Below are 15,849 nucleotides of genomic sequence, written 5' to 3'. Positions count from 1 at the left end.
CTATGTGCCGAGTATAAACAATGTGAAACGAACATCACAAGAACAACTAATTATAAATAATACAAAATAATTAATGGACTGATTAAATTTTTTAATTCAACGCTGCAACACAATTCTTTGTGTCAGTGTCAGTGCCAGTGATTGATGCATCTCAAAAATATATTTAAAAAAAAATACCAAATACTGTAGAATACTTTATTTTCGCTTGGAATTTATTTTCGCTTAAGAGAGGATTCCGTGAAAATAAAATCCAACGAATATACTTTTTTCCCTATATTTCACATCAAACTCATGAAAAATCAGTGAAAATAAATTCCAAGCAAAACGCCCAAAAAGCCTTTTCAGCGAAAATTAATTCCAGCGAAAATAAAGTATTCCACAGTATAGATAATTTTTCACTACAGCCCCTACTTTGTACATTCCACAAATTTCTTTCATTTTTCCAGTAACAAAGTTACATAGATTCATATTTCTTGCTCAGAAAAGATGAAGAACAGCTTTTAATGTAATTTAAGTGAAGATAATTGGATGTAATACACATTGGTAGCATCAATATCCCTCTTTTAAAAAATTATTTAACTTTTCAAATTAATATAATTGGGCCGGAGACATACTGTTCTGAATACACAAATTTTGATCTTGCACATTTTTTTTGACATTTACTAGGTTATGATGATACTCCCATGATGCAGTACACTTATTAGAAGCACAACAAATTACTTCATTTTGGTGAAAGAAACATAAATTCTCACTATTATGTTAATTTGTATTTCAAAGGAAGAAAATTTTATACCTATTGTTGAAATCAGAGAGATGCACCCTGGGAGTGCTACAATGCACACTTCCTAGTTCCTGGCCTAAAAAGATGCCCCTTTTCCATTGAGTAGGTTTTCCCCAGAGGTTCCCCTTCATCAAATGAGTCATCCAAGTTTCAATTACATGTATGTGAACCCATATCCATATTTCTGTTAATTAAGTTAATTGCTGTGATTTATAGTAAACAATTCAATTTTCACTGCTGGAAATGACTATGATTTGATGATTTTATAGTATTTGTGAGAACTAAGTTTTGTGAAAGTTGTGAAAACTTTAGAAATTTTACAGCTACGTGTGAAAGTCACAAAAAAAATTGTCTTTTGCGAAATTAACGTTGTGGTCTACAGTAACTACACAAGTTCATATTTGAAATATCAATCACGATAACATACACTAGGAGGAACTAACTGTCATAGAAGTCAGCCTGATCTCATTAACACCAACGGACAAAGTACAAAGGTTCAGTATAGATACTTTAGATGACAACTGACAATTGTCATATTTTTTTAATTTTAAGTACTTAATTGCTCATAAAGCAAAACAATTATATTAAACTACAAAATAAACCAAAAGAATATTAAAAAAAAATACAAAGTCCTAAAAAATGCAAATGCAAAACAAACATTTTTTTTGACATTTACTAGGTTATGATGATACTCCCATGATGCAGTACACTTATTAGAAGCACAACAAATTACTTCATTTTGGTGAAAGAAACATAAATTCTCACTATTATGTTAATTTGTATTTCAAAGGAAGAAAATTTTATACCTATTGTTGAAATCAGAGAGATGCACCCTGGGAGTGCTACAATGCACACTTCCTAGTTCCTGGCCTAAAAAGATGCCCCTTTTCCATTGAGTAGGTTTTCCCCAGAGGTTCCCCTTCATCAAATGAGTCATCCAAGTTTCAATTACATGTATGTGAACCCATATCCATATTTCTGTTAATTAAGTTAATTGCTGTGATTTATAGTAAACAATTCAATTTTCACTGCTGGAAATGACTATGATTTGATGATTTTATAGTATTTGTGAGAACTAAGTTTTGTGAAAGTTGTGAAAACTTTAGAAATTTTACAGCTACGTGTGAAAGTCACAAAAAAAATTGTCTTTTGCGAAATTAACGTTGTGGTCTACAGTAACTACACAAGTTCATATTTGAAATATCAATCACGATAACATACACTAGGAGGAACTAACTGTCATAGAAGTCAGCCTGATCTCATTAACACCAACGGACAAAGTACAAAGGTTCAGTATAGATACTTTAGATGACAACTGACAATTGTCATATTTTTTTAATTTTAAGTACTTAATTGCTCATAAAGCAAAACAATTATATTAAACTACAAAATAAACCAAAAGAATATTAAAAAAAAATACAAAGTCCTAAAAAATGCAAATGCAAAACAAAAGGGACAAGTCATTGTTAATTACATCGGCCCCATTGGAATTAGATTATTCATGCCAAAGACAAAATAATATGGACCAAAAGCATAGTTAGTAATTGAGAGTGAATAATTAATGAATAATTGGCTGGTTTACTATCAACAGAAATTAGATTTATTAAATTACTCTTCCAAAATCAAAATATATGGTCAGAAATTAAACAGGATATACTATTCATGCATTTTTTGTATCAAAACTGGATTTCATTTCAAAAGCAAGATTGCAGGCAGTCAACTATTTTTGATCCGATTGTAAAACTAATTGTTATGGACATGTATCTTAATGTATAATTTAAAAAGAAAAAAACATGTCAGCGATACATTTTGAAAAAACAAGATGGCTGCCAGTTGGTAATTTTGAATTTGATTTGAACACGAAATGAATCACCATGGACATGAATCTCAACACGTATAATGTTTTTATCAAAATGAATGATAACACCAAAAAACAAGATGGATACAAGTCGGCCATATTTAATCTGATTATAAAAAACAAACTGATATGAACATGTATTCCAATATGTATGATGTACATGTATGTGTCAAATATGAATGAAAATGGTCCATAAACCTTGGAGATATACAGTTATCACGTAAGCTTTGGCCTCACTTCAGTGTCAGCTTCGCTTCAGCATTGCATCATTATGGCTTCAGCTCATCAATGTCAACTCATGAAAAATCAGTGAAAATAAATTCCATACAAAACATACAAAAATGTTTTTCAGCCAAAATTAATTCCAGCTAAAATAAAGTATTTTACAGTATCACAGCATTTATTAGTGATAAAGCAGTTAGAGACATAAAAAATACATTAATCCCATGTAATGTTCATTTCCAATTTTTTTATGAATCTGTTATGTTAATAATGCTGTTGAGAAATGTATATATCAACAAATTTCAAATAATAAAATAGATTGCAATCAAGACATGTTTCAATGAGTCATCACATTATCTATGCCATCTATAAACTCCGTGAGTTGAAAGAGTTGAAAATCCAAACATACAAAAATCTGAGCCAAATTAAATTTGTTACACTATGTGTACTGCAATGCATCATGGGAGACAAGGTTCAATTAATATAATGAAAAAGTATTATTAGACTTGAAACTCACTAAATTAAATGTAAATTTTTGATAAATATTCAAAAAATATTCAGATTTATATCAACAACAAATGACTTTTTCATTTTTATGTCACTTAGAAAAATTTGAGATCTGAAGAAATACTTTTGCAATTTTTGACGTTTTCCATGACATTTCAGATTCAATTTTTATTTAATTTCTTGCATCTTAATGACACTAACTCATAGTAATGAAAGTATGGACAAGTTAAATATAATCTTTAATACAGACCAAATTTTTGTCTGTCAGGCATTGATCTATTGGCATAGGGTCATGAACGTACTATTTGGTTTAGTTTTACTTGGGTGAGTTCCCGGGTCAAGGTCAGTGTTGACAACCCTACACTATTGGCTAATGATAGACAAATGAAAATTAGGAAACATAATCCTTGTGAAAAAAAACTTAAATATGAACCCTGCCTCACCCCTGTTAATTATTAATTTTGTAGCGTTGTAATCGGTCACTTAATGAATTCCTTGATATGACAGCCATAATGTGTCGTAAATATCCACGGCTGACAACACAATGACTACTGTACTACATGTAGATTTGTTACTCTATTTCTAATATTCATGATATGGTGATTTAATTAGCATTGTGGTAAAACGATGCCAAATTATTAAACATAGTTGAACTCTGGTGACCTTGCCCTTTGTTATATAATATAATTCCCTTTATCATAGTTTGTTTCAATATAAATGTGCATTGTCATAATTAATTTTGAATACAAACAAGTTTTGGGGTTGAACCAACAGTGGGGAATCAGTCTACCGAATGTCCTTAAAAGATGTAAATATCTTACAAAAACATTGGTGCCTTATTTGTTTAATTATTTTAAGGGACATAATTCCCAGCTTTATTCAAAGTAATTCAGATATTTTAGTATCAAAACAAATGTCTCATTGCAAAAAAAAAGTGCTGCATTTAGACGTGAATAGATTCATAAAACATGCAAGATAACAGAAAATCTTAGCTGGCTTTTGTCCAAGTATTTTGTACAGGTGTCTGACAAAAATTAATGATTCACTGAGACAAATATGAACTGCCTCATTGTGTGACTACTGTATTATATGAAAAGTAAAAAAAAAACACCCTTTATGAATAGCTATCATGTTGAAAGCTCTGCTTTGTATGCAAATCAACTTAAATAGTTAGTTGGTGTCCAGTGGAGGGAGAAGTCAACAGTACTGTTGCCTCCTGAGAATCTACATCTTCAAACACTGCAATCTTTGAAGTGCGTTTTTAAACTAGTATTATAAAAACTCTATCATTCTGTTCTAATAACTGAAACATATTCCTGTGAGTTTTCATTTGTCGAATGAACTGTTTGTCAAATACAGAATACATATATTTTAGAATAATTTTCTTTTTAAAATGTGGATGAAATGTTTTGCTTTTAATGTATTTTTTATGTATTGTTTTTGATTTGATAACTTTGAACTAAACAGATTTTCTATGAGCTTCAGATCTTGATCAAAGTTAGGCACCCAGTTCATAGGAGTGCTTATATTGATTTTCTGACACCTTGTTTTCTGTAAAGATTGTATTGGTAGGTTTGCAAATGTGTATCAGACTGTGCAATCTCTCCATGAGTTGGTTTTGAAACCCAGTATGGGATTCTGAGATACATTATCAAGGATATTATTACAAGATAAATCATTTGCTTCATTGAACACATACAACAATGCATATTTCCACTGAGATCAGTGACCTTTGATGTGTATCACCAGTGATCAGTCAAGTAGAAACAGTCAAAATATTTTATCAGATTTTCTCAATTTTTGCATGATATTTTCATACAGGACTGTTGTTCAAACTCAGTGAAGACTTTATACTGGTGAATAAGGTGACCAAGTTTGATAAAGTTTGGAATAGAATTAGTAAAGTTATTATGCACACAATAACAATTATTAACGACGACGACGACAACGACAACAACAACGACAATGCCGGACAAAATTTTTCCCTCAATATACCTTTCCCTTCCATGTTTGATGGTACGGGCAAGGTAAAAATAATTATTTTATAGAACTATTTGGTTGGACTTCCAGATTTTGTGTTGTCAGAGTGATTTTAACTAAACATACACCACTACATGTTCGGACAGGAGATACTATTGTAAAAGTACCAGGAGTATGCGATTAAGGGCAGTGGTCATCACGCACGAATTTTATGTAAATACACAATGTATTTTACACACATTGTATACGTCGCTATGAGTCCCATATCGAACAGGACGTGGCGCGGCGACCACCGCCCCTTAATATGAATAAAAATAAACTTTTTCAAAAACATAACGAGGTTTCCAGAAAACCACCGACTGATTCCCACGGTTTCGCTGAAGCCAACCATCCATGGCTGTTCTCATCAACCAGTGCATGAATACAATTTTGATCTCATGTAAACCAATAGATGTCACTTTATATACATGTCATAGCCTTACTGATAACAAACATGATTTCAAGTTGAATTTACCATTGAAACATATCATATAACACTCGACTTTGACCATGGAAATACATACATTGTTGCAAAGATGCATTAAAACTTGTTGTTAAAAACTTTTTGAACCACAGAATTAAATCAATGCAGTAATTTATAAGTAAGTCATATGGTTTAAATAACTGGTATAATATAATATAAAACAACAGAATGCAGCATATATAAGTCATGTATTGATCAGAACCCTTGTTTTATAATACAAGTAAAGCTGATTGACAATTGCACAGTGCTAGTGTTCAGTTTTGAAACCAGAAACTTTTGCTTGTGTTAGTTAACATTTGAGATGAACAACTGGTACATCCATTTCATGTGCATGAATGTGTCCAAACATATATCATCAATTCAGTACATCAATATAATTCTGCGTGCATTTTAGGACAAAAATACATTTTTTTTTTCTGTATTATTCCAATACCGTATTTGCTCTATTAGTATGTGTATGGGGAAAATAAGTAAGATTTTTAACAATCCAGTATATAATACATACAACAGTACATTTACATTTTCTTCTTTTGGAGATGCACTTTCAATAGAGCAAGTACGGTAACTGTTATGTTCTGGATGCATATTTTTCTTTCAAGGTTGATCAATACAATTCCCTGAAAGTGGATGGGTTCAAAGTAGACGCAAGGGAGTTTTCACTTGAGAACCCAAATAGTTCCTGTATACGCACCCCCAATTTATCTTTTTTTTCACATATGAACTTGTATAGCAATAAATAATCTTTTTGCAAAATTTAAAAAAAACAAAACAAAAAAAACACCTTAATATCACCTTTGGTGAACAATCGAGGCTACTACAATTAATTTAAATACTCATAATTCAGCGTTATTTATGAGTACTCAAATGTATAAATAAATTCACAGCTGGTTAAAGAGATCATCCGTATAAACCTTGATAAATGGGAAAAAAAACATTGTAAACCATTCAATTTTAGCTTCCGAAAATTTCTCTATTTGAGAACGCTTATGAGGACTAAATTAACAAAACTTACTGTGAATCCGTGTCCTTTATGGACATTTTGTTAAGTGCAAAATGAAAATTTAATGTGAATAATTTAGTTGACCCAAAAAGTGGGAGTGACTACATGAGAGGATGACAGTCATTAAAAGTGAAAAACAATATTTTACCTTAGTTGATCTGACTACAGTAATTACGTCTCCTTTCTTGAAGGGTAAATCATCAGGTGTACTAGCTTTGAACTCGTACCTGGCAATACACTCGGTGCCTTCGGGCCAGACTTCGTTATTCTGAAATGAGGGAATAACATTTTGAAATATTATTACCAAATTTATGAGAATTATTTGTTTGGTGATTGGTGTCCACAACTGGTTTTAACTGGACAATTTGTAATAACAGTCTAGCACAATACTCTATGAACTTGCGCGTAACTTTGTGATATTATGGTAACACTGGAGGAGGAGGATTAGAATGATTAATTATGGCATACTCCTTGTTACTAGTGGTGATGAAGCCAGATGTGGTTTCACATCAGGTTTCGCATGGCACCACAAAAAAACTCTGACCTGCTATGTACTACAATCAGTTCTTAGAATGCTTTACAAATAATTAATAGTTGTACAGCACAGTTAATATGCATGGTAGCTACCAAAAATAGAGGTCTTATTAAAGTTATGATGTCTTCATTTCAAAGGCACCACTTTAAATAGGAGGAATGTTTGTGTTTCCAGTCTTTTTGTAAGGGAGTACTGTAAAATACTTTGTTTTCGCTATTTTCGCTGAAGGAATGATTCAGTGAAAATAAAATCCAGCGAATATATGTTTTTTCCTATATTTTACATTCAATTCATCAAAAATCAGCGAAAATAAATTCCATACAAAATGCCCAAAAAATCTTTTCAGCGAAAAATAATTCCAGCTAAAATAAATTATTTTACAGTATTCCCATTATGCCGAATCGCAGTTCCTAGATGGCCAGCCAGTGGAGGAGAGAAACAACTTCACAAACTCCATTCTCACTGTACACAAGGATAGACTATCAAGAAGGTAATTTGTATCCATGGTGACAAGCCATGAGGAAGTGTTGGACGAGTCACGATCAAAGGGTAGTAGAGTAAGTTGGGGGTCAGAGGTGAATATGGGGCACAGAACATAGCATTTTATAAAAAACAGTTCCAGAAATTTGAAATTACTGAATATATCAAATAATCTTGATTATTAGGTTTAAACGGTGTAATAAATCTAGGTGTACATTATATATGCATGGCATTAAATAGACTTGAACTGCAGTATAACCTGTGTTAATGACCTCTTCTATATAAAGACCACCTGTGATTTATGTATAAAATGGCCTATATATAAAAGCCACTGAATAATAAGACCAGTGTTTGTCCTTCAGGCACCAGTAAACTCAAACTATCCTTTATAAAAAGGCTAACATTTTGTAAGTTAGTGTTCTACTCAAGTAACATTTATTTTACTTTATTTATGTACTTCTATTGACAAACTGCCTCTTGAACTATTTAATTTTTATTTACAAAATGATTAATAAAACTGCATATAACGGCTAATTTCCAGAAGTACCTTGGGTGGTCAGCACTTCATACAAAAATATAGACTAGAAGGAATTTACTTACTGTCGACATCTCGACTATATAATAATATCAACACCTCAGGTTCACGTATTATATCTGTAAAAATAAAGTTGTTCAAAATCAATAATTGTCAGAGTACATAGTTACACGAGTGCCATAGTAAATTATTCACTATAGCAGTGTGTCCAATACCTCACAGCTGTCAGTCACATGACCTAAATTAGACTTGCATACAGTCTCTTGTTTGTTTGTTGGTGTATTTTTCAATCAAACAAAACATTAATTTTATAATATTACACTAATCTGCAGTAAGGTGAAAATTAAAGTTAAATTTTCATAAACAAACATTCGTTGTTTATTAGAAACCTTGCTGTAGTTGATATTTTGCACGCTTGCATTTTACAATATTTTTTTGAGATTTGTTTATTATGGCATTGCAAGGCAGTGTTGAAGGTGCACTAAAGATACCATGCCAATACCTATGTATCACTTTGAGAATACAGTGTACCAATGGGAGGTCATCAATGCCTACACTTCTGCTTGCGATGTTTTTGCGAGTGTGTCCGTTTTGCGGTAATGCAACAGAAAATGATTTATGGCCCAGGTTCAATATTGTAAATATATCTGTGTACGTTAAAGTGGGGGAGTCGTCACCTACGCATGCGTCAGATGGCCATAGCGTGTCATTGTTTACAAACAAGCGTCTACCCATGAGCCTTTGCATTTTTAGGGTGTGTTGTTATCGTCGATTGGGACTCAGTTCCCGCATGTGTGTAGGTGACAACCCTCTTGCTTGAACATAGTTTTGCTTTAAAATTATAAAACAACACAATGTAGGTACACAATTTCCCTCATAATAAATAAATAATATTCATATTTTGCTTATGGATGAGGTAATCAAATCTCTTCAAAAGCATTGTCAATTTCCTGTTACATCTATAATCATCACCTATACAAAATATATTTTTTCAAATCTCTTCAAAATCACAACCAAAATCGGGAAGAGTTTCACTATAATGAACTCCCGGAAGTAGCCGCAAAATTAACGTCTCGAGAAACTTCCTCATAGAAATATAAGTCAAGGAGAGCAACATCTTTGTGATGATGACACAAATTCAAAGATAGGAAAGAAAAAAATAATTGTTACTAGTAGACATTGTGAGTTTTAAGAATCCATACGTCAGTCAATATTTATATGACCGTGCAGGCGACGACGCCTATGGTAAATTCTCCTCCGGATATCGTCACCGACCCAGCACGGAAGTCACTCATGGGTGTACTCTATTCTGGTACGTGCGTTTCCAGTTTCCTGTTACATCTATAGCAATCACCTATACGGTATATATTTTGAGTTGGTTCTTACTTGCCGTTTGTGAAATATAACATAACAAAAGTCTAGAGTCAACTTAGCGGCAGCAACGACGTTCAGGACTAACTCACTAAGTAAACTCACCTGTCCGCGGTCTCCAACCAGGAAGTAACTGTTTAAAATTGTCTTACTCGCACAGTTGCCACGCGTAAATGTGTTTTTTGCTCCAAGACACGCTAAATGAAATCGTTGTAAGCAGATATGTTTCGTATTAGGAGATAGGGCTTGAATTTACACAGGTACCAGTCAATCAACACCAACCGCGAAAGCACATCACACTCAATCTGCGAAGGTCGGCCATCTTTAACGAAGGGGTGCCGCATTTTTGTAAATATAGTGACCCCTCTAAGGGTAATTGACAAGAGCAAAAACAAAAGTTTATGTGGCGTCTGCCAGGTGATGGCGCGATAACTGTTTGATTAAAAACACCCATTCCTTCACGTGCATTCCTTGAAGTGGGAAGTGTCTGTCACCGACTTCAGTTTGTAACAGTACTAAAACATTGTAATAATTTTATTGACAAAATGTACGAAATAGGATAAAAAAGTACTGAATGACAAACATTCCGTCATTTGATGCCGAAAAACGTGCAAAATATTTTGAAAAAAAACACACATCTTAACACGTCAAAAGCGGGTATGGGAGTGTGTCGCGAGTATTTTTCAGTTTTGGTAAGGCTGTCATCGCTGATTTGGCGTTAATATGAAATGGTTACGAGTTATTAACACTCAAGATGCCGCTCGTATTAAGTCTATATGAGTAACCAAGCTCCATGATGTATGTCAGTACAATAACAAATGACCAAAGGAAAGTCAATTTGGAGAGACTGGCATATCGAGAGCGGCTAAAGCTATGGGTTTACCGAAACAAAATATTGGATGAACTAGTAAAAAATGTGGAAATCTATAACACCACTATAAATTGTTGACACTTTGTTGAGTGATATGTTCAATAAAAGAAATTACATAAATAAAATCGTGGGTAACCGAACTTGTTTCCATGAAAACAATGATTCAAGGTAGCGAGACTATTATTTGTGTTGAAAATAACGATTTTCACATTTATGTATTAATTGCTGAAATGCACTATAACCTTTCATATGATAAAGTCAACATAACATAGAATGTCCTGTAAGTTGGTTAAAATGTAATTTTTCACCTTTGATTGAGTAACGCGTCGTAGAATGCAGATACGGGCCTGCAAAATACACTTTTGAAAAACTTTCTAAGAATATATACTTTCCTGGTCTATTTGTAGTCATTTAGTCACAATTAGAAAATGAAAACAAGTATACCGCTACCGCTACCGATTTCCTGACATAGTGCTAAGTCGCACTCGTTGGTAAGTGACTCTCGGCCAGTGGATTTAGCCACTGAGACTGTGACACAATCAGCAGGCAGGTCTACCAATCATATGCTACCGATCATAGTGACTGTTTGATACATGGTCTACATTTGGAAACGAACCGAAGCTAATTAGGAATATACAAGTATTACGAACGTCCATTTCTTTAAAGCGGGGGAGTCGTCACCTGCGTATGCATCCGGGTATGCATCAGATGGTCGTAACGTGTCATTGTTTACAAACAAGCGTCTACCCATGAGCCTTTGCGTTTTTAGCGTGTGTTGTTGTCGCTTGGGACTCAATTCCCGCGCGTGCGTAGGTGACGACCCTTCCGCTTTAATGTTGTTGTTCAACGCGCCATGTGGTAGACTAAATCGGGCTATAATTCATCATAATCTATCGGTAAAATGTTCAGTTTGCAGGAAACACAGCATTATTCGTTACATGAAAAATCAAAACCAGTATTACGCATGTGCAGTGATTGTTATTGTACGTACCAAAACAAACAGTGCGCATGTACATGAGAGAATTTCAGTGTTTTATCGAGCGATTACTGAGATGTGTACCAGTGCTTTCACTTCATGATAAATCACTGTGCATTGACAAATACAAAGTATCAAACAACAATGTTAACAATCACATGTTCTCGTCCATATTGTCCCGGACCTTCAATATGAAATTAAGATAAGGTGAATTAAATGAAAGCGGGAGGGTCGTCACCTGCGCACGCGCGGGAATTAAGTTCCAAGGGACGATAACAACACACGCTAAAAATGCAAAGGCTCATGGGTAGACGCCATCTGGCGCATGCGCAGGTGAATACTCCCCCGCTTTAATTGACACAATTGTTGATAAAATAATTTGTTTCTGAAACACGAATTTGCAAGTTTCACATTACATTACCCTCTATAAAACAGATTTAAACATTCAAATATGGTAATAAATAAACAAGCTCTAGATTTGTGAGGGAAAGCGAAAACCAACCAGTTTTGAAATGACGGTTTGGGATGCTTAATTTGGTATACTGCCCTCAACGGTCTATATCGCAATATAAGTAACACATAACAAACGAAACACACTAAAGCTAAGATTGCCCTCTTCTCTTTTCATGGCTATTTAATAACTGCGTATATTTTCGAAAAAAACTCGGGACGACAATTATCTACATTTAGGCTTCCAAGAATATTCAAAATTTGACATTTATTGAAGAAATGTTAAATACTCGTACGATACTAACGTATTAGTTTTGCGATTAAAACTTCTACGTAGATTTATAGAGCTTCGCCTGGCGTATGAAAAAAAAATGATTTTTGATCAAATTGTGACAATTGTTGTGGTATATTTATCATAGTATATCCCGTAAACATAACATTATGCCCAAATTTGACCTTCTCACGCTAGGGACGTTGTTTTCCAAGTAATTGTATTCAACACCATACTATTATATTCTCGGATTTTTAAAAGACAAATAGTTAGCTCCACCCGAAAAATAATTTAACAATCTTCGTCATATAAAGTTTAATTATCCGTTTGCAGATTAAAAAAAGTTATTCTGAATTCATTTTTTTTTGAAAAACAAACAAACAAACAAACAAGTAAAACACGAATGGGCAAATATTCTCATTGCTGACGGAGTGCAGACGACAAATTCAAACTCCTTCAAACTGCGACAGCGCCGACGAAACTCATATTAAAACAAAATAGTATTCTGTTGTTTATGTTTATTACGGTTCTAATTTAACTTAATACACATTTTAGTTTAGCTTATTTAGTGGCGGTCACGGTATTGTGCAGAGTGCAGGTTAGTGTATGACAACGACCGTCTCAACACCAGCTTAATGAGTGTGTATTTAAAGCGGGAGGGTCGTCATCTGCGCACGCGTGGGAATTGAGTTCTAAGCGATGATAACTACGCACGCCAAAACGCAAAGGCTCATGGCTTGTTTGTAAACAATGACACGCTTTGGCCACCTGACGCATGCGCAGGTGACGACCCCCCCCCCCCCCCCGTTGTGTCGTCACCGGAAGCGCTGTCCCAGCACAAACCTGTGTCATATGACGCCTTCGCTGGTTCCCGGCGTCCTTTGCGAATGGCAGGTAGGACGCAGGTCGTTGTGTCGTCACCGGAAGCGCTGTCCCAGCACAAACCTGTGTCATATGACGCCTTACTAGCCGATTTTGGCTAAAATTCCGCTTGAGCGCAATAAAATCACGCGTAGAACTCCATCCGAACCAGACTCTAGCAGCGTAAACGTATTGCAATTTGCGCGATTTGGGCCCAGTTTGTTCTTACAAGTTTTCTAAGTTTCATTTATCATTATTTAGTAAACAGGTCTCTGAAACGATTTAATATATCCGTAAAATACGTGTCAATCGACGATTGACTTCGAAACGTTCGAAATTTCGAACAAACTCCCGGCACACCTAGCGCGATATGCGTCAGATCGGTGTAGAAGACGCCGAACTGCAGCGTCAATGGGACGCAGGTAACTAGTAATCTCCATATTGTTAACAGTGTTTATATGCAGAACTTGATATTGCATTTTACAATTTGGGTTGCCTTTCAATCACATATTTTAGTGAAATATTGTTTATTGAGTGAAATATTATTGTCATACATAATTAAATTTTTGAAACAACAGAAACTAACACATAATAACGATATTCAAATTTGTGTTTGAAGTTCGAAAGTAGTTGCGTTATTTCCGGTTTCAACTAGTTCGAAAATAGAACGTCCTTGAGCGCAATAAAATCACACGAACGCCTTCCGAACCAGACAAAAAATCGAACGATTTGATTTTTAACTCGAATTTCTTTATTTCGTAACTCACATCGACCGGCCGATTTTCGAAAGAGGAATATTGCTTCCGAATACCCTCACTTAATCGAAATTGCCTATCATCAAATGTGGACAGCACATTATTAAGCATGGAAATGTCCTCCAAAATACTTTCGCGTTTGCCTGGGAGATTGCCCAATCTCCTTCCCAGAGGCGTTTGCGCTCTACGCAATAGTGTCTCTGCCACAGGCAGCCTTCAATTTTGTGGTCAATCACCTCACTACGGCGCACGGCCATTTTTTCGCGGTTGTTTCATTTGAAACCGAACTACAAAAAGTGGGGAAAAAACGTATGTGACATCCGAACTATTCATTAATGTCAGACTTCAGTAAAAACGTAAATACGAACCATTTTATCGCGAACTATATTTTGCAAGGTAATGTTATAGTAATGAAACGGCGCACGTGATACACTAAAACTCCATGGCTAAATTCACTCTTACGAAACCCAGGCTGGGCTGTTTCCAATTTTATTGCCATTCATTTAGTCAATCACCAGGCAACGACGATCACGTACCGGATCCGCCGCAGGGGGCTATCTTGTCCTGTCTTGTCTTGGTCTTCTATGACTACACTCCCTCCTCGGTAGTAGATTGTTTTAATGGAATTGCAAACCACAGAGACATTATTTTGTTTTCAAAGAGCGATTGAAAAATGCAGATTCATTATATGCATGGCCATTTGAATTAGCCAAATCTCTGATTACCCGAAGGTGAATAAAACAACACCATAACCAGAAGAAAGTTGCGTGATTGCTGTGAAGATCATTCACACTTTACGACAGCTCGGCTTAATTATTCACGACATAGCCACCTAGCTTTGTGATGAAAGCAAGCCTATACCTAATTAACTTACAATAATTACACCAATTAATAACGAACAATAAATTAACTTGTCTTGTATAAAACGTATTGTAGACAAAACGTTTACGAGTTTGTGTTGGTGATTGTTACCCTTTATTGCGAAGTTACGACAGAATACCACATTTTTATATACAAAAAATCGATATGTAATGATAATTTTTTGTTAATAATTTGTTTAATTAATTCCACACGGACTTGCAAATATGTAAATTGTATAAGTTGAGACACGAATGATCATCCGGTTATTAATAAAAAAAAAATACGCATGCGCAAGAAATGATACACTTACTGGACATCATAGATATTACCAGCACGTACTCAATATACTATTTAAATGATGGATTTTCACAATCATCAATTAACCAAACCCATTAATAAATCCTTAAAACGGCGAAATAAATCGGGGGAGTTATACATTAATATCGCATCTAGTTTTCTCATAATGGCGAGGAAACTTCGATTTGCCCTATCCATTTTATAGTGATTGCCTGTACACAGTGACGTCAGCAATAATGTATTAATAATATGTCTATTTTTCCTGGGGTGTTTTCAATTTTATCGCTATGAATTCAGTAACTCGATAATATTATTTTGCAATAACCGCCCGGTGTATTGTTTTATGATATTTAAACGCATTTTCTATGTATTACCGGTGTGATATTTGCCAGCCTTACAGACAAATTATCGCAGTTAACGTTCGTGTATATATTTTCGTTTTACCCTTCCAGGAATGGTATCGTCTCCGATAATTAAATCTTCGCGCGTGTCAGAAAGCTGAAGGAGTTAAACAAGTCAAACCAGCTTGTTTTCGCGAAGCAAAGCAAATATTGCAATTGTATAATAAACGAAACTAACATAACGTACTGTGTAAGATCGGAAAGTTCAGTTAATTCTGTCTACACGTCGGGCTTATCCCGTCGATCAGAGCAGAATCTTGGCAACACCGAACGCAAACGTCGCACAAAGCTTCTTTAGATACAATATCGTTTTG

At 34.6% G+C, this 15,849-nt stretch overlaps 1 protein-coding gene across 1 annotated transcript in view; it reads right to left on the bottom strand.

The window, feature by feature from the left end:
- Nucleotides 1-10,133, bottom strand: part of LOC102804153 (tyrosine-protein kinase CSK-like) — a 35,458-nt gene extending 25,325 nt beyond the window's left edge. The window contains exons 1-3 of the mRNA XM_085507063.1: nucleotides 9,898-10,133; nucleotides 8,487-8,540; nucleotides 7,020-7,139 (exon numbers count right to left, since the gene is read on the bottom strand). Of these exons, the coding sequence (XP_085363189.1) occupies nucleotides 7,020-7,139; nucleotides 8,487-8,495 (129 nt within the window). The 5' untranslated portion in view covers nucleotides 8,496-8,540; nucleotides 9,898-10,133. The remainder of the gene's footprint in view (nucleotides 1-7,019; nucleotides 7,140-8,486; nucleotides 8,541-9,897) is intronic.
- Nucleotides 10,134-15,849: the final 5,716 nt, after the last annotated feature.

Source organism: Saccoglossus kowalevskii, chromosome 13 (assembly GCF_978046115.1).
Source record: "Saccoglossus kowalevskii chromosome 13, keSacKowa6.1, whole genome shotgun sequence".
NCBI lineage: Eukaryota > Metazoa > Hemichordata > Enteropneusta > Harrimaniidae > Saccoglossus > Saccoglossus kowalevskii.
Note: the sequence above shows the minus strand (reverse complement) of the source record. Positions and strands in the feature narration are given on the sequence as shown.